The following is a 21,234-nucleotide window of genomic DNA, read 5'->3' on the forward strand; positions in this document are numbered from 1 at the left end:
CCTTGGGAAATGTTCTCTTTGGCCTCCTACCCCATAAATGGACTTTCCTGGTTAAATGAATCACCTAGAAAAACATCTATTCTTAAGCGTTTGGAAATTCTTTCTAAAATGCCTTTCTTCCTTACCTTAGAAAGATGAAGCACTGGTAGAGTCAAGCTCTTGTTCATTAAGTGAGGCTCCTCTATTGTCCCGGATGGTGCATGCCTTGGCAGACTTGAGAAGGTTTTTTTAATCCTCTCTGATATTAGCGTGGCTCCATAGTTTGCTTGTCTTGAGAGTGGAGGGAGTGTAGACAGTGAAGTCAATTTTACTTGGGTCGAGCCTGTAGCGACCTTGTAGATGTCCATTTCACAAGGCAGAGAGGCCAGAGATGGCAGTTTGTGAAGATCCTGCAGACGTAGAGATGAGTCTGTTGTCTCACCAGTCTTTGGAGCAGGATTCCCTTCTCCAGTTCCCCGCTGGATTGGGATGGGGCAGGGGGGTGCGAGGGTGGGGTGGAGCTGCCACCTCTTTCATTTTTGAAAGGCTTTAGTTGTGAGCAGGGTTCTCCCTGTGTTGACCCCAAGTCTGCCCTCTGCTTTCAGAGGCTAAGAAGATGGAGTCTTCATTTCACTTGTTCATGGCCACCCTTTCCTTTCCAGGATCTCAGTGCTGTGCTCATGGTTTAATGTTCTTGTCCCTTCCCCAGTTCTTTTATGCCTTGATTTTGTTTGCTTGTGATGGTAAGCAAAGGAAGAAGCTTGTATATAGGGCCTACTATGTGCTAGCAATGTGCTGAGCACTTTTACAAATTGTATCCTATCTTACCCTCACAGCTGCCCTGGGAGATAGCTATTATACCTCATTTAGCACTTGAGGAAACTGAGGCAGACAGGTTAAGTGACTTTCCCAGGGTCACTCAACTAGTAAGTGTCCAAAGGGCCAATTCAGGGGCAGCTCGGTGGTGCAGTGGATAAAGCACCAGCCCTGGATGCAAGAGGACCTGAGTTCAAATCTGGCCTCAGACACTTGATACTTATTAGCTGTGCGACCCTGGGCAAGTCACTTAACACTCATTCTTCCCCCCCCTCCCCCCCAATATTAAAAGTAAATGTAACCAAAGGGCCAATTCAAAGCCAGGTTTCCCTGACCCTAGGCCCAGTAAGTAAGTACCTGGGCACAGTGCAACCTCCTGTGCCCTCTCCCCCCTCCCCCCCCTCCCCCCCTCCCCCCCCTTGTGTGATATGGTGTAATGAGGGGAGGCTATAGCAGGGGTATGTCTCCTCCTCTAGCTCTGGACAGTATGCCTGCAATATAAGTGCATCTTCTATCTACCACATCATTTTCTTCATGTGGGGTGGTGTGGATAGGAAGCTGGACCAAGCCACGTTTCTCCTCTGACATGTATGGTGGTCAAGGCAGGAAAATTCACCCAATCTTGGGCAGTTGTGTAAAGCTGTGAATCACATGACAGTTGTTGACCTCCACTGGTGCAAGGAGTCTCATCACCAGTGAAATCATGTTGTTGAGTCCCAGGGAGTTCTGTAGGACGGCGGTGTTGCTGGTCCACAAAATGTCCCACGTCTTCCTAGCGCGTTTCTCCCTTCAGGGATGTGTGCAGTTGGTATTCTGAACGTCAATACAGGACATTTATGTTTGTCTGGATTAAGTTATATCATGTCAAATTCAACCCGTGGGTTATCCTGAATAATGACTTAAACCTCTGTCACTCAGTGGCTTCATTCTCCTCAGCTTCAGGTCGTCTGTAAATCTGTAAGTGATAAAAATGGCAGAAGCCACAATTCTGGATCGAGAATATTGTCTAAAGGAACCCTCATCTTTCTAGAGCAGGAAGAAGTCTTAGCCCTCTTTTTATTGGTTGCCACTTGAGGCCTCATAAACTGCAGTGACTAGTTAAAAGTCACATTCATTAATGGCCCGCTTAGGGTTTGAAACCCAGTCTTTGACTCTCATCATGGTTCTGGAGCATCCATCAGTCCATTTGTGGGCACTCTTTGTGTTGGGTCTTTCAGTTCTGACCCTACTTGATTCCTGTCCAGCTAATAAGTGTCAAGTGTCTGAGGCCAGATTTGTTTCTTTATCTTGTGATGGACAGTCATCATTTCAGGTTCTTAAAAATTGTTGTTTCATGGCAGTTTCTAGAAAGAAGGCACATTTTGATTTTTGGAATAGCTATTAATTGCCTCTAAGTGACCCGGGTGCCCTGGTACATTTTGATCTTGGAATAGCGATTATTTGACTGAAAGTGAACTTAGATTCACATAGGAAGCTATTGCACGGTGATCTTACTTACGTGGCCAACTTTGCTTAGAGATTTGTTGGTTTCTGAATAAATGATTACGTAATCTGTCATTCAGCATTCTTGAGACTGGGGGTCACTTACAGGTGATACTCTGTTCTTGAAATCGTGTACACCCTGACTTTGTGTAATTTTCCAAAGAACTCATCTTGTGGACAGATTTCTCTTACCCCTGACTAAGGGCATTGGCTAACGTTTCAGAACTGATTTTCTCTTTTAAATAAAGGAATCTGAGAGCTTCTAATTACCTCTTGGCTGAAATGGAAAGGTTCATTCAGTGAAGCCTGAATTTTATTCAGTTATTTGGGTCCAAATCCTTCTGGATAGCAAAAAATGAAAACTCTCCAAAGATATGATTTTCCCCCAAATAATAGCTCTTTGGTTGTACAGGTAAGTTATCTATATGCCTTGAGAATTACTGAAGATCATATTAGTATATATGGCTTTTCAGTTCTCTCCTTTATGTAGAAAGTATGACAAGTAGATTGTAGAAATGTAAAGTTATAATTATTTTGGGGTTAAACTCTTTCCATTAAAGGTGCAGTGCAAATGACTAGGCAATTTGTAAGTAGAATTAGTTCTTTTTCTGTTACTAGGGAGCTTCCAGTCCTAGCCAGATCCACGGTTGGGCTTCTATAGTCTGCTTTTGAGACCCTGCAGTAATTATCAGTAGGGAGGGTGGGAGTGTGGGCCCTTGAAATAAAACAAAAACAAGTGTCCACACTTTGTGGATGGAATTCACTGCTGCATGATTTGAATTGTAGAGATGGACACTCAGAAAAACAATGTAGGCGAACACATAGTTTAGCTTGAAGAATGCCCTCTTTAAAGAATGGCGCAGTAGATATGGGCTTCATGTTGTTCCTAGGTTTCAGATTGATTTTCCAGGGGAAAAATTGGTCTTAACCTTTTGATTTTCACAAACGGGGATCCCTGGCTATTAACTAATTTCAAGGTTGTATTGGCAGCCAGTCTGGAGGCTTATCTCCAGATCTTCCTTCCTTTCCACACTTCCATCTTCACAAGAATGCAGGAAGTTTGCCTAGACTGTTGTTCACTTGATATAATTCAGCATAAACAATCACATGGAATCTGACCTCTAAGCAAGATCATTCATCAGTATCACTGTGGGGATCTTGGAGTTGAATTCAAAGGAACCATAGGCATTGTCTTTTAACTTTTATTCACCAACTGCCTTTTGCGGTTTCATAGCCCGTTTCAAAGATTATACCAAGAGCACTGTCTATCTAAGAGACTTTTTAAAAAGAATTGCCTTGCAGTTGTGATTTTTGGCAACTGTTCCCTGTTTCAACAACTTTTTACCATGTTCTTCCTGCTCCCATATGATGATAATCTTGGTACTGGTTATGGGAGGCTGTAATCAACAGGTTTTCATTTCACTTGGAAATTTACCTTCCTAGGGGGAGTTGAAATTAGAAACAGAGAGTGAGGAATACTTTCTGAGACTTTTGGAATTCTGTTTTAATATCTGAGAAAGGCAAGACTACAATACAGCTTTATGGAGGGGTCTTGAGCAACTCAAAAAAGTGGGAGATATTTTCTAATGGCTGAGTGCCAGGCCCAAGTTTCACAGGCCAACTAATTCTTTGATTAGATGTGTTCAGCAACAAGATAGAAATTTGGGGGTTGTCTCTCTTAGATATGCTTCTCTTAGGTTTATCAGGAAAGAGCTTTAGTCTGAATCTGGCTCCATGTTGAGCATCATCCATGTTTACTTTGCCAGGCAACAGTCCTCTGTGGCCTAATGCTGTAGCATTTCTAGTTCCATAGCAATGCTCTTCTTCTTGCAGGAGTATGGGCAGACTGCTGCCACTGTGCTGACTTCTGATTCTTGGAAGTTGGGCTGAAATATTGCCGACTAGGCAGATTTGAACTTGACCCATCCTATCTGATGTTTATTGATAACTCCTTCAGTCACCCCAAGAGCTTCTCCAATTAGTTCTTCTGCCCAATAGATGTGAAGGGAGCTCCCTTCCCAGTCATGATATAGCAACCCTTGGGGGGATTGAGATGTTTGAACTTGGTCCTTGACACCATAAAATGTAGATGTAACCTTACATTCCTTATCTGTGTGTTTTTCATGAGGGTCAGGAGAGTGGAAGCAAAAGTAGAATCAAGAAGAGGGAGATTGTTAACTAAAAAATACGTTTGAGATATCTTGTACATAATTTACATGTGATTGGCATATAAATTTCAGTGGAAAGCTCTTCTGGCCTTGATAGACACCTTCGTTTTAAGTTTTCTTAACCCATCAGATCCTAGCTTTATTATAATCTTTTTGTTAATAGCAATAAATATGTGGTTTAGGTATGAAATCGGAATGTCCTAATTTATAGTTCAGTGACCACACAGAGCAGAACATAGTTGACTATACCAGGTACCAGTGAAACATCGTTTTATTTGTAGCACAGTTGGACATAGGAGTTCATTCTAGTTAATAAGAATAGAAACATTTTTAGTATTTAGAAGACAGTGTTTTTTAAAATATTTTTTTCTCTCTCTTTTTTTTTTTTCCGGTAAGGCGATTGGGGTTAAGTGACTTGCCCAGGGTCACACAGCTAGTAAGTGTTAAGTGTCTGAGGCCGGATTTTAACTCAGGTACTCTTGAATCCAGGGCTGGTGCTTTATCCACTGCACCACCTAGCTGCCCCTTTTTTTCTCTTTTTAATAATTCAGTATTTTATTATTTTCCAGTTACATATAAGGATAGTTTTCAACATTTGTTTTCAAAGGATTTTTAGTTCCAAAATTTTCTCCCACCCTCCCTCCTCCCCAAGACAGAAAGCAATCTAATAGAGGTTAGATATGTGCGATCACATTAAACATATTTCTACATTAATCATATTGTGAAAGAAGAATCAGAGCATGAGGGAAAAACCTCAAAAAACACGGGAAAAAACCAGCCCCAAAGTAGAAACAGTATGGTTCAGTGTGCATTCATAAACCACAGTTCTTTTTTCTGGATGTTGAGAACATTTTCTGTCATGGAGTTCTTTGAAATTGTTTTGGACCATTGTATTGCTAAAAAGAGCCAAGTCTATCCCCATTGTTCATCACACAGTGTTGCTGTTACTGTATATGATGTTCTCCTGGTTCTGTCCTCAGTCAGCATCAATTTATGTAATTCCTTCCAGGTTTCTCTAAACTCTTCCTGCTCATAATTACTTTTCACATTGATTCTTTTAGTGAGGCAATTGGGGTTAAGTGACTTGCCCAGGGTCACACAGCTAGTAAGTGCTAAGTGTCTGAGGCCAGATTTGAACTCAGGTACTCCTGACTCCAGGGCTGGTGCTCTATCCACTGTGCCACCTAGCTGCCCCTTCACATTGATTTTTTTTTTTTTTTTGGCGAGGCAATGATGGTTAAGAAACTTGCCAAGGGTCACACAGCTAGCTAGTAAGTGTCAAGTGTCTGAGGCTGGATTTGAACTCAGGTACTCCTGAATCCAGGACTGGTGCTTTATCCACTGTACCACCTAGCTGCCCCCACATGGATTCTTTAAAACTTTGTATTCTAAATTTTCTTCTTCCCTCTCTCCTCATCCCTCCCTATAAAATCCAGCAATTCAGTATAAGTCATAAATGTGCAGTCATGCAAAACATCTTCTCATTAGTCAGGTTGTGAAAGAAAAGAGACAGAATACCTTCAGAAAGAGGGGTTAACAAATAAAATTATACTTCAATCTATATTCAGATACCATCAGTTCTTCCTCTGTTGATGGTTTGAATTTTTCATACGTCCTTCTGATATTATCCTGCTCATCATTTCTTTCAGTTACTATTGCTAACTGTATTACCCTTTATCTTATTCCCTCCCCATGATATTTACTCTTATTTTCTATCTTCCTTTACCCCATCCATCCTCAAAAGTGTTTTGCTTTTTACTGCCCCCTCCCTCAATCTGCCCTTCCTTCACCATCCCCATCTCCTTCCCCTTCCACTTTCCCTGGGGGCACAATATATTACTATACCCACTTGAGTGTGTATGTTATTCCCTCTTTGAGCCAATTCTGATGAGAGTAAGGTTCACTCACTCCCCCACTCCTTCCCAATCTTCCCTCCCTTCCATAAGCTTTTTCTTGTTTCTTTTATGTAAGCTACTTTTCCTTAGTCCATCTTCCCCTTTCCCTTTCTTCTGTTGCATTCCTCTTGCCCCATAACTTTATTTTGAAGATGTCATCATGGGTCAGCTAGGTGACACAGTGGACAGAGCACCAGCCCCTGGACCCAGGAGGTCCTGAGCCCAAATCTGGCCCCAGACATAAGCCACCCCACCCTGCTTGCCCCACACAAAACAAGGATAAACAAAAAATAAATGCTTTACAGATATCATCCCTTCATATTCAGTTCATGCCTGTGCCCTCTGTCTAAGTGTATTCCTTTCAGCTGCCCTGATGCTGGGAAAGATCTTATGAATTAGAAGTATTATCTTCCCCGTGTAGGAATGTAATCAGTTTAATCTTTTAATATCCTTTATGGTTTCTTTTTTCCTGTTTACGTTTTTAAGCTTCTCCAGGGTCTTGTATTTGAAAGTCAAAATTTCGATTCAGTTCAGGTCTTTTCATCACAAATACCTGAAAGTCCTCTTTTTCATTGAAGTCCCATTTTTCCCCCTGAAAAATTATACTCAGTTTTGCTGGGTAGTTGATTTTTCTTTTTCTTTTTTTGGGGGGGGGGGCGGTGGGAGGTAGGTGACTTTTGACTGTAGTCCCAGTTCCTTTGCCCTACTGAATATCATATTCCATGCCCTCTGGTCCTTTAATGTAGATACTGCTAGATCTTGTGTTATCCTGACTGTAGCTCCACAGTATTTGAATTCCTTTTTTCTAGGTGCTTGTAATATTTTCTCCTTGACCTGGGATCTCTGGAATTTGGCTATAATATTCCTGGGAATTTTCCTTTTGGGATCTTTTTCAGGAGGCGATTGGTGAATTCTTTCGATTTCTATTTTACCTTCTGCTTCTAGAATATCAGGGCAAATTTCCCTGATAATTTCTTGGAAGATGATGTCTAAACTTATTTTGTTCATAGTTTTCAGGTAGTCCAATGATTTTCAAATTATCTCTCCTACATCCGTTTTCCAGGTCAGCTGTTTTTCCAAGGTATTGACCTGTATTTTTTTATTCATTCAGATTTGCTTTATTGTGTCTTGGTTTCTCATAAAGTCATTAGCTTCCATTTATTCAATCCTAATTCTTAGGCAATTATTTTCTTCAGAGAGCTTTTCCATTTGACTTTTCAAGCTGTTGACTTTTTTCTCATGACTTTCCTGCATCACTCTCATTTTTCCTCTACCTCTCTTTATCTTCAGAGTCCTTTTTGAGTGCCTCTATGGCCTGTGACCAATTCATATTTTTCTTGGAAGCTTTGGATGTAGGAGCCCTGATGTTGCTATCCTCTTCTGAAGGTGCACCTCGATCTTTCTTGTCACTAAAAAACTTTCTCTGTCTGCTCATCTTTCCTGCCTATTTCTTGATTTTAACTCCTTAAAGTGGAGCACTGCTTCCAGGCTGCAATAAGGTTCAGGGGGTCCAAGGTGGTAAGATTTAAGGAGGGGCAGGTTCCTCACTCTCCTGTCCTGTCCTGTGGTCTGTAAATAACCCCAAGCCTACTTGCTGTCCGACCAGAAAACAAGGGTTTCGCTGGGTTGAAAGCTACGGTGAGCCTGTGCCCCTCCCCACCTGGGCTGCTGCCACTCAAGATTTATTCCTGGTTCCCTGCTGGGATAGAATAACTGAATCCTCCTCAGCTCTAGCCAACCCCCTTGCCAACCACTTAGCCCTCTCACTAGACCATGAGCTTAGTTCCAGAAGATGCTGGTGCTGCAGCCGATTCAGAGGCTCTGGGGGTAAATTTCTTTGGCCCAACCTGCCTGGGGCTGGATCTATGTTGGCATGACCATGGGGTTGGGCTCACTCCCACCCCGGTACAACAGACCCTTCCTGTCAAACTTCTAAGCCATCTTTGGCTGGAAAATGGTCTCAGCCTGTCCTTTTGTGGGTTCCAGGAATTGTCTTATGGCATTATTTGGAGTTTTTTGGAGTGATTGTGTCAGGAGCTCTGAGTACTTACTGCCTTTCCTCTGCCATCTTGGCTCCGTCCCTTAGCATTACTTTAGAAGTGTAACTAATGAGCTAGCTACATACTTTTGTATTAATTTGTAGAATTAGAGCCAGTAGGATCTGAACAGTATAGAATTGTTGGTGTTATTTGTGAATATTTGCCTTTGTTAATGATGTAGGTTCTGTAATTGAAGCTTAAGTTTAATGTTATATTTCCTTGGTACCTTCTTTCTTGCTTTTAGTACTTTCTAGTATCTATCACTTTCCGATTAAAGAGTCTCATTCATGGGCTTATGAAGAATATTATATTATTTTGAATATTTTTCACCCTTTCTTCCCCCCCTTCTTTGAAAAGAAATTTCCAGTTTGTCATAATTTCTTTTTTTTCATGGAGTTGAAATTTACTGTTAGGGTTTCAGTTTTAATCGCTTTTGAATGGGAAAAAAAATAGATCATAATTTTGACGTTACCTGTGCAGACATGAAACAAAAGGAAATTATCGGTCGGATCCCATTATAATAAAAACCACAGCATTGAAAGACTGACCACAGTGATTGTCTTGTCATGTTCTGCCTAAGATAACAGTGCCCTGGGGATCTCCTAACATTGGAATTCTGACTTTAAAAATGTGGGGAGCAACAGTGCTGTGAGTGTCATTCCAGCACTGCTTTTGTGGGCGTTTAACATTCTGCCAACAAAACTTCAGTGAGGAGTGTGTACTGTGGAACAAAAAACATCTGTGTATAGACCTTTCCTGGTTCTTCTCTGTTTGCTTTCAGACAGCGTTCTCATTAGCGTCAGCACTTAGCATAGTGTCTGGCGCATAGTAGGTACTTAAGAAGTGGTGGTTGATGGATACTTGGATCTCTTGCGGTTCTTAGTTTGGGCTCCAGGGGGAGTGTTGGTACAGGGCTTCTTTTTTCAGTCACTTAGTTACTTGAGAGTGCTTGGAAGCTTTGCAGTAGAAGGGGAGCTTAGCCTCTGTTCCTCCCTCTCTCTCTGTCTTCCATTGGAAGTTGGTGTAAAGCCATAGTGCACCACATACCAATACAGAAGAAAGGTATTACATCCTCCATGGCCCCTCCGGGGATTGGCTTCTGGTGCTGCTTCCCTCATATGTCCCAGTGTCCCTGCCAGGAAAAAGAGCCAAACCACCCAGGGACCCAGACTAGGGTAACCTTGGCACCCCCAGAGATCCAGGAGAGATGCTGGATGTTATGTTGATTCCATCTTGAAATCAGAGGTTTCTGTCTGTACTCTCTTTGGAGGACTTCTGTACTGACTAATTCTCTTTCCCATTTGCAGAGACTGAGCTGGTAATTTTGTTTCTAACCACTGAAGGCCAGGAATGGGATTCCTAACCACCTAATTGCAACAAAATTCCAGTGGAAAGAACCCTATTCTAAATGTTGCCTAGGAGTTTGTTGTAATGGGATTTGACTTGTAACTCACTTTGAGTAAGGGAGAATCAAAAAGAGCAGAGTCCCTCTACCTACCTGCCAGGGATATTGTGAGGACAGTTAAAAACTGATCGGAAAAAATGTAGAAGAACAAAATTGATTGTATAAGTTCAAGATGATGGTAAAACTAGTATGGAATAGTGTCTAACTTGATCATTAAAAAAAACAAAACAGCTTTTGGGAGAACACTATTAACTTAGTGCCCATGTAGATCTACTTGGAAATGTTAATGAAGGATTTTTTTTTTTTTATGTAACCTGATAATTTAATGTTAGTTGAACTTCCATTAAAAAGTTAGAACTTTAAATATAATCTTTGTGGGTATATTAACTATTACCTTTTTCTCATTATTTTGTTTACATTTTTGAAGGTTTCCCAATGAGTGGATCATGATGACCGTAATTTAGGGATTTGCCATAGTATGGCTGCTTCTCGATCTACTCGTGTCACAAGATCAACAGTGGGGTTAAACGGCTTGGATGAATCTTTTTGTGGTAGAACTTTAAGGAATCGTAGTATTGCTCACCCTGAAGAAGGATCTCCCCATTGTCAAGTGCGCTCAAGATCACCAAAGAAGAGACCCGAGTCTGTGCAAGCTCAGAAAGGGGCTAACAGCGGGAGAGCCGCCGACCTAAGACAGCCGAGTACTCGGGACCCGTGGGTCAGCCCGAGGAAAAGAGGGCTTTCTTCTTCGGAAAAAGACAATGCCGAGAGACCCACTGCAGAAAACTGTGAGAGAAGGCCCAGTGAAGCGGCTTCCCCCATTCTAAAGCGACTGAAACGCTGTCTCCGCTCGGAGGCCCTGAGCAGCTCTGAGGAAGAGTCCCCTGCGAAAGGTGACAAGGAGGGCTCGCCAGAGCGGAGTCGCCCCACAGTGGACAATGGTGCTGATCCCCAAGGGGCTAAAGGAGCTTGTCGATGCCTTCTACTGGCTGATTGTGAGAAAAGGGAAATTAAAAAGGTGAATGCTAGCGGGGAAGTGTCCCCAAACTCAGCTGTCATTGAAGAAATCACAGGCTATCACGCTTTTAATGGGGTCGATGACAGTGACTCTCCTCTTCTCCACTGTGATGACTGTCAGCTTGACGGGAACCCCAGACAGGACAGTCCTGCTTCCTGTACACTGCAGGAACAATTGGTAGCTGAAAATGGGAATGCAGATACCCATTCCTCCTGTTTGGTTGAGAGTAGGGAAGAAGAGAGTGTTGTAGACCATAATGTGCCTTGCACAAATTCCCAAGTGCAGGTCAAGTTGGAGGACCACAGACTAGGAGCTGCCTGTCAGTCCGAGGAGCCCAATAACGAGCTGACTCCTGAGCCAGCTCCAGTGCCCTTGCCTGAAACTCAGCCATCTTTAAGGGATTCTGAGGAGGAAGTTGATGTGGTAGGAGATAGCGCCTCCCGGGAGCAGCCGTGTCATGAAAACACCAGCGGCACTGGCGGGGCTGGTCACGCGAGGGCTCCCGTCTCAGGAGAGCCTGTACCCGCCGCTTCTGCCCTGGACTGTGTTTCTGCTCCAATGACCTCTTTAGCTGAACCCCAAGAGCACCGCTACACATTGAGAACTTCGCCACGGAGGGCTGCCCCGAGCAAAGGTAGTCCCACAAAAACTAACTCTCCTTGTAGAGAAAATGGACCAATGGAGGAGAACCATCTTAGTCCAGCAGAAAAGAATGTCACTCTTAGTGTTAATGTCAATGGTTCTCCCACAGACTCTGAGGAGGCTCCTCAGACTGGAAAGGGCACAAGCTGTGAGCCTGGATCGCCACCCTTGGAGGCCAGGCTCCCTCCTGGGTATGTGGCGCCTGCCAAAGAGAGTGCTGCTCCGCGAGCCCCCGAGGAGGACGAGGAGGAGCCTGACGTGTATTACTTTGAGTCAGATCATGTGGCATTGAAACACAACAAAGAGTATGTGTAACCATGGTAACCATGAATTCTGCTTGCTTTGTCATGTTCCACATCCACCTAGGCTCTAGGGCTTTCATTGGAGCTAGGAAGACAGCATTATCTCAGGGATCCCGCCAGATTTAACTCCTCTCTCTGCTTTTATTCCCCAGCTCTCTATCCCCATAATGTAGTCTAAAGGGAAAAACCAAGGTAGCTGACCCCATTTTGATATGTAATGAATTTTCCTCTGAAGGAGGAAAGGATGTTCAAGCACTGCTTTTGTCTGTGTTTTCTGATGGAAATGAGAAACTTAAACCAATTAAAAAAAACCCCTGATCTACCTTCATTTATTAAAGTGCCCAGTGATTGAAAGTTATGGAATTGTTTTTGCCTGACTGATATTCTATAGAAAGATCAGTGGGCTCTTGGTCATTCATTCATCATCAAACTGTTGTAGAAAGTGTTGGCATTCTTTTTTAACTTCCTTACTTAGTTCTCAACTAAAAGGTTTTTTTGCATAATCTTTCTTTTTAATGACATTTTCCTGTATAAATATGCTATTGATTATTAATTAATGTGAAGTTTTATCTACATATATAAGTAGATGGATAGATTATAATTTTGTGTAAAATAGATATTTTACTATTTCAAGAAGTTTTCATAATTACATAATTTTATCTGCCTTATGAACCTACCAGACTGTTACCTACCTTTATGTGAGGATTCTGCATATTTAAGCTCACCAGTTTCCATAAATGTTGTCCTTTATATAGGTGTCTGTGCAGTTGAGCTGGACTTGGCTTTCTGTAAATAGATGAAGTAATTATGGGATGGAAGGGACACTGGCAGCCACAAGTCATAGATAATTGTCCCCTCAGAATGAGGTAAAATGTGTAAATTCTCTCTGGGGTGACACAGCTCATCCGCTCTATGGTGTTATAGAATCACAGGGAGACTTTGGTGGGTGGGGTTTACTTCTTTTGACTGAGAATGTCCAGGTCGAGCTTAGAATTTTTGTAGTGTGAGGATTGCTGGTATAAGCGTGATATCAGAGAAAATAGACATTTTGGTTTGACTTCATATGCATCTTGTTGGACACATAATAGTCTAGAATTTGTAGTGTGGTTATGTAGAAGTTCAGCATGGATAGTTTTATTAACTGTGTCTTAGTAGTATCTATCAGTGTTATTTTTACATAGGAGGTTTTTTTCCCTTGAAATTTTATATAACCTTGAAACTGTTAGGTTGTGGATATGTTCGTAGCATTTGCTTTGTAGCCCAGTTGGAGATGGAAAATGATTTTGATATAATTTCTACTAAATAGTGGGAAATCAGGGCCTTTTGACCATTATTGCCTTATTTCAAAAAGGAAAGATCTTATCTTAAGAATTATACCTGTGAGGGGCAGCTAGGTGGCGCAGTGGATAGAGCACTGGTCCTGGATTCAGGAGGACCTGAGTTCAAATCCAGCCTCAGACACTTAACACTAGCTGTGTGACCCTGGGCAAGTCACTTAACCCCAACTGCCTCACCAAAAAAAAAAAAAAAAAGGAATTCTACCTGGGCTAGACGTTGTTAGATAGTCACAAATTTCATAGGTGGACCTAAAGAAAGGATTATGCTAATTTTCAGAGGGCAAATGAGTTTCTGCTAAATCTATTCCTTAACCGATGTCCTTTCTTTAGAAAACATCTTCTTTTAAATTATTGTGTGGAAGTTTTCCCCTCAAATTAGTTAATATATTAATAATTCATTGAATTATTGGGGTCATGTTCCTATAGGACACAGAGGAGAATTTTTCTCTCTCCAAACAGAGAAATGCAGACTTGAGTGAAAATGAAGGGACAGTGAACAGAAGCCATCAGGTTTTTAGTCTGCTGATCTGGGTGCGACATAATGGCTCTTCAGTTATAATTGTACTTCCCCAAATTGTGACTTGCTGGGATAGGTTTTTTTCTTCCTCTGATTCCCATCATACCATGAAGTTTTGGAATATGACTACACTGAAAGGAGAAGCTATTTCCTGCTGATGGGTAGGCCATTTTGAAGTTGCTTTTTACATTTCTCTTCTTTTTTTGCATAGTGTCTGATCTAGAATCACCTCAGAAAAGCCCTCATTAGAGAGTGGTCCGTGAGCGTGTAGCGTCAGGAGCCTTGAATTAGGCCCCTCTTTAGCATTGGTTCTGGGGACAGCCTTGGACCAGTTGGGTTCCTCCTCTCAAACAGGAGGGCTGGCCTAAGATTTCTAAGTTCTCCTGTGACTGCACACGTTTTGGCGACATTGATGGCCATTCCAGAAGTGGACTACGGAGCAGTAGGTCAGACCTACCAGGACTCAGAGCCCCTGGGGAGTTTGAGTATCATGCTGCTTCCCCAGCCGCGGATCTCTGAGCCAGAGGCCGTGTGCCTGGTGTGTGAGCCTTCTCTGAGGGCAGTGTGGCAGTTGGGCCTTTTCCTATCCCATACCTCCTCATGCTTTAAGCAATCACCTTTTCTCTTATTGATGGGATCCTCTTGGAGTTCTCAGGATCAGCATCTTTCCATCACCCAACTTTTTTTTCTTCTTTTCAGATAGCAAAGAAACTTTTCTTAGGTCAGAACATTGGGCTTTGCTTGGCTGGAGCCATCCTTTGAGCACTGCTATTTAGAGGGTTATTTCTTCCAACTTCTGCACTTGTTCATTGACTTCCTGCTTTGTGCTGGCCTTTCTCCTCCCCCCCCCCCCCCCCGTTACATGTAAAGATAGTTTTCAACATTGACTTTTGTAAAATTTTGAGTTCTAGGTTTTTCTCCTTTTCTCTCTCCCCTCCCCTTCCAGAAACCAGCAGGCAATCTGATATAGGTTATATATTACAATCATGTTAAACATATTTCCATATAAGAGTCAGAACAAAAAAGTCAGAAAAAAGAAACCAAGAAAGAATAAACAACAACAAAAGTGAAAGTAATGTGCTTCGATCTGCCTTCAGACTCCATAGTTCTTTCTCTGGAGGTGAAGAGCATTTTCCATCATGTCCCTTTTGGCATCGTCTTAGATCATTGTATTCCTGAGAAGAGCTAAGTCTATTACAGTTGATCGTTGCACAGTGTCATTGATACTGCGTACAGTGTTCTCTTGGTTCTGCTCACTTCACTCAGCATCAGTCCATTTAAGTCTTTCCAGGTTTTTCTGGAATCTGCCTGCTTTTCATTTCTTATAGCACAATAGTATTCCATTACATTCCCCAATTGATGGACATCCCCTCAGTTTACAATTCTTTGCCACCACAAAAAGAGCAGCTATAAATACTTTTGTACATGTAGGTTCTTTCCCAATTTTTTATGATCTCTTTGGGATGTAGACCCAGTACTAGTGGTATTGTTGGGTCATAGGGTATCATGCTGACATTATTCTAGTTTTTTTCCTCCAGAGGCAGGGGTGAGTGCTTGCTTTTTAAAAAGGTTGTAAGGGGCAGCTAGGTGGCGCAGTGGATAGAGCACCAGCCCTGGAGTCAGGAGTACCTGAGTTTCAAATGCGGCCTCAGACACTTAACACTTACTAGCTGTGTGACCCTGGGCAAGTCACTTAACCCCAGTTGCCTCACTTTAAAAAAAAAAAAGTTGTGAAAGAGGACCATGACATTGGGAGGTGATGTCATGACTTGCTCATGAATTGAAGTGAGTCACTTAACCCTCATTGCCCTACAAAAACAATAAAAAAAAAGGTACCTTGTAAATAAGCACCAACTGAAGATGAAAGTAGGGAAAAACAATTCTTTGTCAGATCTTTTCTTTAGTGTTATTAATTTGTGTAGAGACACCTGTCTTTGGGCATTTCTTGGGCCTTGTTTCTTCCATGAGCACCTGGTTAGATAGCCTCCTACACTAGTCTCTGGTCCATCCCGAATGGCCTTTAAAAGGCCTCTTCTGTCCCAACACTCGTAATTTTCTGGGAAGACCAGGGGTGCACAGTTGTGCTTCTTGGAGGGACCACAACTTTCTGAAAAGCCTATAGCCATTAAAATGTTCATCGTCCACAGGAGCCCCCAGCTTCTCGTGTTGTAGAGGGGCAGCCTGGGCGTCTTCTCTTCTGAATCCTTGGTCCACTCGTGCCCCCTCTGATCCCCCTCATGCCCACTCTGCACCACTCTCTTGGGTCTTTGTTCATTCCAAATCCTGCTGGTATTTCCAGGCCAGGCTCAGGGGCTCTTTTTTGGGAACTCCTTCAGTGTTCCAATACTATCTCTTTCCTTCAGTCCTACATCTGAGGTCTTGGTAAGTTGGTTTGCTGCCCTGTGCTTCAGTTTTACTCCTCTGTAAAATGAGAGCACTCTGTCTTTCCCAGCTTCAGCTACATGAGTGGATGGAGAGTGAAAGTGCTGACTTCTTGACAAGACAAGTGTGACTTACTGGAAGTCACTTGTCTCATCGGTACCTCTCGGGTGTGCCCAGAGTGCCAGGCCGACCCAAAGTCTAGCCGGTGTGGTAAAAAGTTTAAACAGTCGATTAGATAATGGAGAGATGCCAGTTTTTTTTAGGACCACCCTTTTGGGGAGGAGACCAACAGCATGAGCTACGCACACCAGTCCGCCTGCGACGCAGGCCAGATTGCCTGCTGAGCACTCGACTTCCGGGGTGCGAGCTTAAAAGGCAAGGAGAGAACGGAAGTGGGGCCTTTCTTTTTTCCTGCTCCGCTGGTCTCCTGGCTGCGCTGCACAGACACGGACTGGAGTTTGACTCGGCCCGGCTCTCGGTTAACAGCACACACTTGACTCGGTCTCTCACCCCAAAGGTGGCCTTCAGCTTTTGGTGAGTTTTATACGGAATATAGACTAAGCCTAGACTTAAGATGATTTGTATTGTATTTCTACTTTCCTATCCTTCTAATCAACATCACCTTGTGACTACCATACAATAAAAGCTCTATCTAGAAAACCAGAAGCTTCTTCCATTTACTAGTCTGGGAGATAAATTAAGGGAAAGGTTAAGTAGGGTAGATTTATGATCTAATATCCAATTTTAATCTCACACCGGGTGACCCTGAGTGAATGCACAGGAAAAGGAATGTGAATGTGGTTGTCCTCAGGTGGGATCGCTGCTTCTTTTAGCTGTGAGCTCATCCTTCCCACTGCTTGCATACCAGTAGTCAGCAGTCTGTCAGAGGCCATTTTACAGCTGAGAAGACAGGCTCAGGGGTCAGATGACCTGTCCAAGACCACCCATGTAGCAGGGGGCAGATGTGGGGTTTGCACATGGGCTCCTGTTGCCAAAGCTAGCACTCTTTCAGTAGAAGGATCATGGTAAGTGGCTTAAAAAAACGCAAGGGATTTTAAAGACAGGTGGTGCAGGGGTTAGAGTGCAGGGTTTGGAAGCAGGAAGATACTAGCTGTGTGACCCTGGGCAAGTCCTTTAACTTCTGTGTGCCTCAGTTTCCTCATCTATAAAATGAGATCAAGTGAATTAATAACCCTAAATTAATCCATGTTGTAAAGCTCTTTGTAAAGGCAAGCCAGTAGTGGTGGCAGGGGTGGTTCCAACATGGATCTAAGTTTCTTTTTTTTTTTTTTTTTGAATAGAATTTTATTTTCCAAAATATATGTAAAAACAAATTTTAACATCAATTTTTTAAAAAAATTGTTCCAACTTCTCTTCCTCCTCCATTCCCACCCCCCACCCACTAGAACTCAAGCATTTCAAAATAAGTTATACATGAGTAGTCATGGAAAACATTCCCACATTAGCTAGGTTGTGAGAGAAAACAGTCAAAAAACTCCCCAAACTTCAGACTGAGGAATTGTCAAAGAGAAAAAAAATTTTTTTTTTTAAAAATGTGTTTCCAGGGGCAGCTAGGTGGTGCAGTGGACAGAGCACCGGCCCTGGAACCAGGAGCACCCGAGCCCAAATCCGGCCCCAGACACCCATCACCCACCAGCAGTGTGACCCCGGGCAAGCCACCCAACCCCAATTGCCTCACCAAAAAAGAAAAAAAAAGAAAAGAAAAAAATGTGTTTCCATCTGTTTTCAGATACTATCACTTCTTTCTCTGTAGATGGGTTGCCATTTTCATAAGTCCTTCAGGGTTATATTGGACCATTGCCTTGCTGAAAATAACCACATGCTTCGCAGCAGATCATCTTACACTATTGCTGTTAATTTGTATACAGTGCATTTCACTCTGCTTCAGTTCATGTAGGTCTTTCCAGGTTTTTCTAATAGTATCCTGTTCATCATAACCTAAATAAAGTATCTTAAACTTGACAAAGAATTTTCTTCGTATTAGCCCAGCAAAGTCATCATAACTATTTCCCTCCATCCTATTCCCTTCCCATGATATTTACTCTATTTTCCATCTTCTTTTAAACTATTCCTCCTCAGAAGTGTTTTACTTCTGACTGTCCCTTCCCCTACTCTGTACTCCCTTTTTTTTTTTTCACCCTTCCTTCCTTATCCTCTTCCCCTCATACTTTCCTTTAGGGTTAAATAGATTACTTCTCCCAACTGGGTGTGAATGTTATTCCCTCCATGAGCCAACTCTGATGAGTTTAAGGTCTTTGAGCTAATTCTATGTTCCAAATTTTCTTCCTCCCTCTCTCCTCAACCCTCCCTATGACATCAAGCAATTCAATATTTCATACTTGTGCCGTTATGCAGAACATCTTTACCTTCCTCGAAAGTATTTTGTTTTTTACTACTCTCTCCCCGAATCTGCCCTTCCCTCCTCCCCCCCCCCATCTCCCTCCCCTCCCTCAGGGCAAAAAGATATTACTATACCTACTTGAGTATGTATGTTAGTCCTTCTTTGAGTCAATTTTGATGATATTAAGGTTCACTCACTCCCCAATTCCTTCCCCCTCTTCCCCTCCCCTCCATAAGCTTTTTTCTTGTTTCCTTCATGTGAACAACCTCTCCCCAGACCATCTCTCCCCTTCCCCCTCCCCCAGTCTATTTCTCCTACACCTCAACCCTATTTTAAGGATGTCATTATGGGTTAGTTAGGTGGCACAGTGGACAATGCACCAGCCCTGGAATCAGGAGGCCCCAAGCCCACATCCGGCCCCACACAGAACAAAACATAACATCCCTTCGTATTCAGTTCAGACCTGTGTCCTCTATTAAATCCTTACTGATATAGTTCTTATGAGTTTGAAGTATTATCTTCCCATGTAGGAATGTAAATAGTTTGATCTTTTAATATCCCTCATGAAGTCTTTTTCCTGTTTATCTTTTTATGCTTCTCTAGGGTCTTGTATTTGAAAGTCAAATTTTCTATTCAGTTCAGGTCTTTTCATAACAAATGCCAGAAAGTCTTCTTTTTCCTTGAAGTTCCATGTTTGCCTCTGAAAGATGATGCTTAGTTTTGCTGGGAATGTGATTTTTGGCTGTAGTCCCAGTTTCTTTGCCCTCTGGAATATCATATTCCATGCCTCCAGTCCTTTAATGTAGAAGCTGCTAGATCTTGCTTTATCCTTATTGGAGCTCCACAGTATTTAAATTCCTTTTTTCTAGCTGCTTGCAATATTTTCTCCTTGACCTGGGAGTTCTGGAATTTGGCTATAATATTCCTGGAGGTTTTCCTTTTGGGATTTCTTTCAGGAGGTGATCAATGGATTCTTTCAATTTCTATTTTAGCTTCTGTTTCTAGAATATCAGGGTAACTTTCCCTCACAATCTCTTGGAGGATGGTGTCTAAGCTCTTGTTTTGGTCATGGTTTTCAGGTAGTCCAATGATTTTCAAATTATCTCTCCTAGATTTATTTTCTAGGTCAGCTGTTTTTCCAAGGAGATATTTCACATTGCCCTCTATTTTTTCATTCAGTTGGATTTGCTTTACTGTGTCTTGGTTTCTCATAAGCTCACTAGCTTCCATTTGTTCAATCCTAATTCTTAGGCAATTATTTTCAGCAGACAGTTTTTTAATCTCCTTTTCCATTTGGCTTTTCAAACTATTGACTTTTTTCTCATGACTCTCCTGCATTGCTCTCATTTCCCTTTCCATTGCTTCCTCTCTTTCTCTACATCTTCATTCTGTCTCTCCTACTTTCTCTTCAAAGTCCCTTTTGAGAGCTTCCATGGCCTGAGACCAGTTCATATTTTTCTTGGAAGCTTTGGATGTTGGAGCTTTGACCCTATTATTATCTTCTTCTGAGGATGTATTGTGGTCTACCTTTCCCCCAAAGAAGTTTTCGATGGTCTTCTGCTTTCTCTGCCTACTCATCGTGGCTTAATATTTCTTGGCTTTTTACTCCTTCTTAAAGTGTAGCGCTGCTTCCTGGACACACCGTTCGTGCTACAGCGTGGCCCAGGGGGTGATTGGGCTCCTTCTCAGCCTGACTGGCTTGTGAGTAATCACAGCCGCTTTCTCTTTGACCCGGAAACAGAAGTCTGATTGAACTCTGGTTCTCTATGGTCGGAAGCTTGGTGTGCTTTTACCCCTCCCCCACTGGGCCACCACCACTCGATTCCGCCCACTGGTTCAGACCCAGGGCGCTTTGCCCCAACTCCAGTAGATACTGCCTCCGCTTCACCCCGGCCTACTTCCGAACCCCCTCACCAGTCCGTGATTGGAGCCTTGCAAGCTGCTGGTGCTGAAGACTCTGACATGCGCTGGAAGCAGTGTCCCTGGCTGGGTCCGGACTGCGCGGAGCTGTTCAGCCTGATCAGTAGGTGATCAGAATTGCCCTCTTTTGTGGAGAAATAGTCTCACTCTGTTCTTATGTGCATTAGGCTGTTCTGGGTTTTGATTTTTACCACATTATTTGGGCGTGAATGGACGGGTTTATCTGGAGCTTGTGGGAGTCACAGCCTCTCCTCCGCCATCTTGGCTCCGCCCCGGATCTAAGTTTCTTAGAGTTGAGAGATGCCATCCAGTCTTGGGTTACATCAGGGAAAGTTCCAAGGAGCAGGTGAGGGCCTCGTACAGTAACAGTGAGTGCACATGAGCACAGGCCCTCTGTTGGCTGGGTCATCAAGTGGAAAAATGAGCTTGGAGAACAGAGCTTGGTGGATGGGGAGGGGTGGAAGGCTTAGCTGAGGTGTCTGGCCTCTCTTGAAGACACCTGAGCACACTTGTTTTTTAGGGTGATGAATCTGCTAGTCGTGTGTGGAGGAGAGAGTGGGGGCAGAAAGGGTGATTGGAGGGCTGCTAACTGAAGGTTTGAACGGGATGGTTGAGGCAGAAATGGAGAAGAGGCAGATTTTGTAGAGGTAGAATAATTAGTACTCAACACTTGTTTTACTTTGTGCATTTTTTCTTGTGACAGGCAATTTTTTTTCTCTCCTTTTAGTTCACCCTCCCCCATTTGATTTTGGAAACTGAATGAGAACAGAAAGTTAAAGATGATTTGGAGGTTTCAGAATTTTCTGACAATTAATGTAGGTTTCAAGAAAATTAACTGAATGTTTTTGATGAAGTCAATTGAAATTTAGAAAAGCCTTTTTGCTTTATTAAGAAATTAAGGGGCAGCTAGGTGGCACACTGGATAGAGCACCAGCCCTGGAGTCAGGAGTACCTGAGTTCAAATCCGGCC

General features: G+C 42.8%; 1 protein-coding gene across 4 annotated transcripts in view; it reads left to right on the forward strand.

Moving 5' to 3' along the window:
- Positions 1 to 21,234, forward strand: part of ZZZ3 (zinc finger ZZ-type containing 3) — a 93,476-nt gene that overhangs the window by 30,213 nt on the left and 42,029 nt on the right. For all 4 annotated transcript variants that reach the window (XM_044003851.1, XM_044003850.1, XM_044003854.1 and 1 more), the window contains one exon: positions 10,212 to 11,749. In XM_044003851.1, coding sequence (XP_043859786.1) covers positions 10,263 to 11,749 — 1,487 coding nt within the window. In that variant the 5' untranslated portion in view covers positions 10,212 to 10,262. The remainder of the gene's footprint in view (positions 1 to 10,211; positions 11,750 to 21,234) is intronic.

The sequence above is a fragment of the Dromiciops gliroides genome, chromosome 4 (assembly GCF_019393635.1).
Source record: "Dromiciops gliroides isolate mDroGli1 chromosome 4, mDroGli1.pri, whole genome shotgun sequence".
Classification (NCBI taxonomy): Eukaryota; Metazoa; Chordata; class Mammalia; order Microbiotheria; family Microbiotheriidae; genus Dromiciops; species Dromiciops gliroides.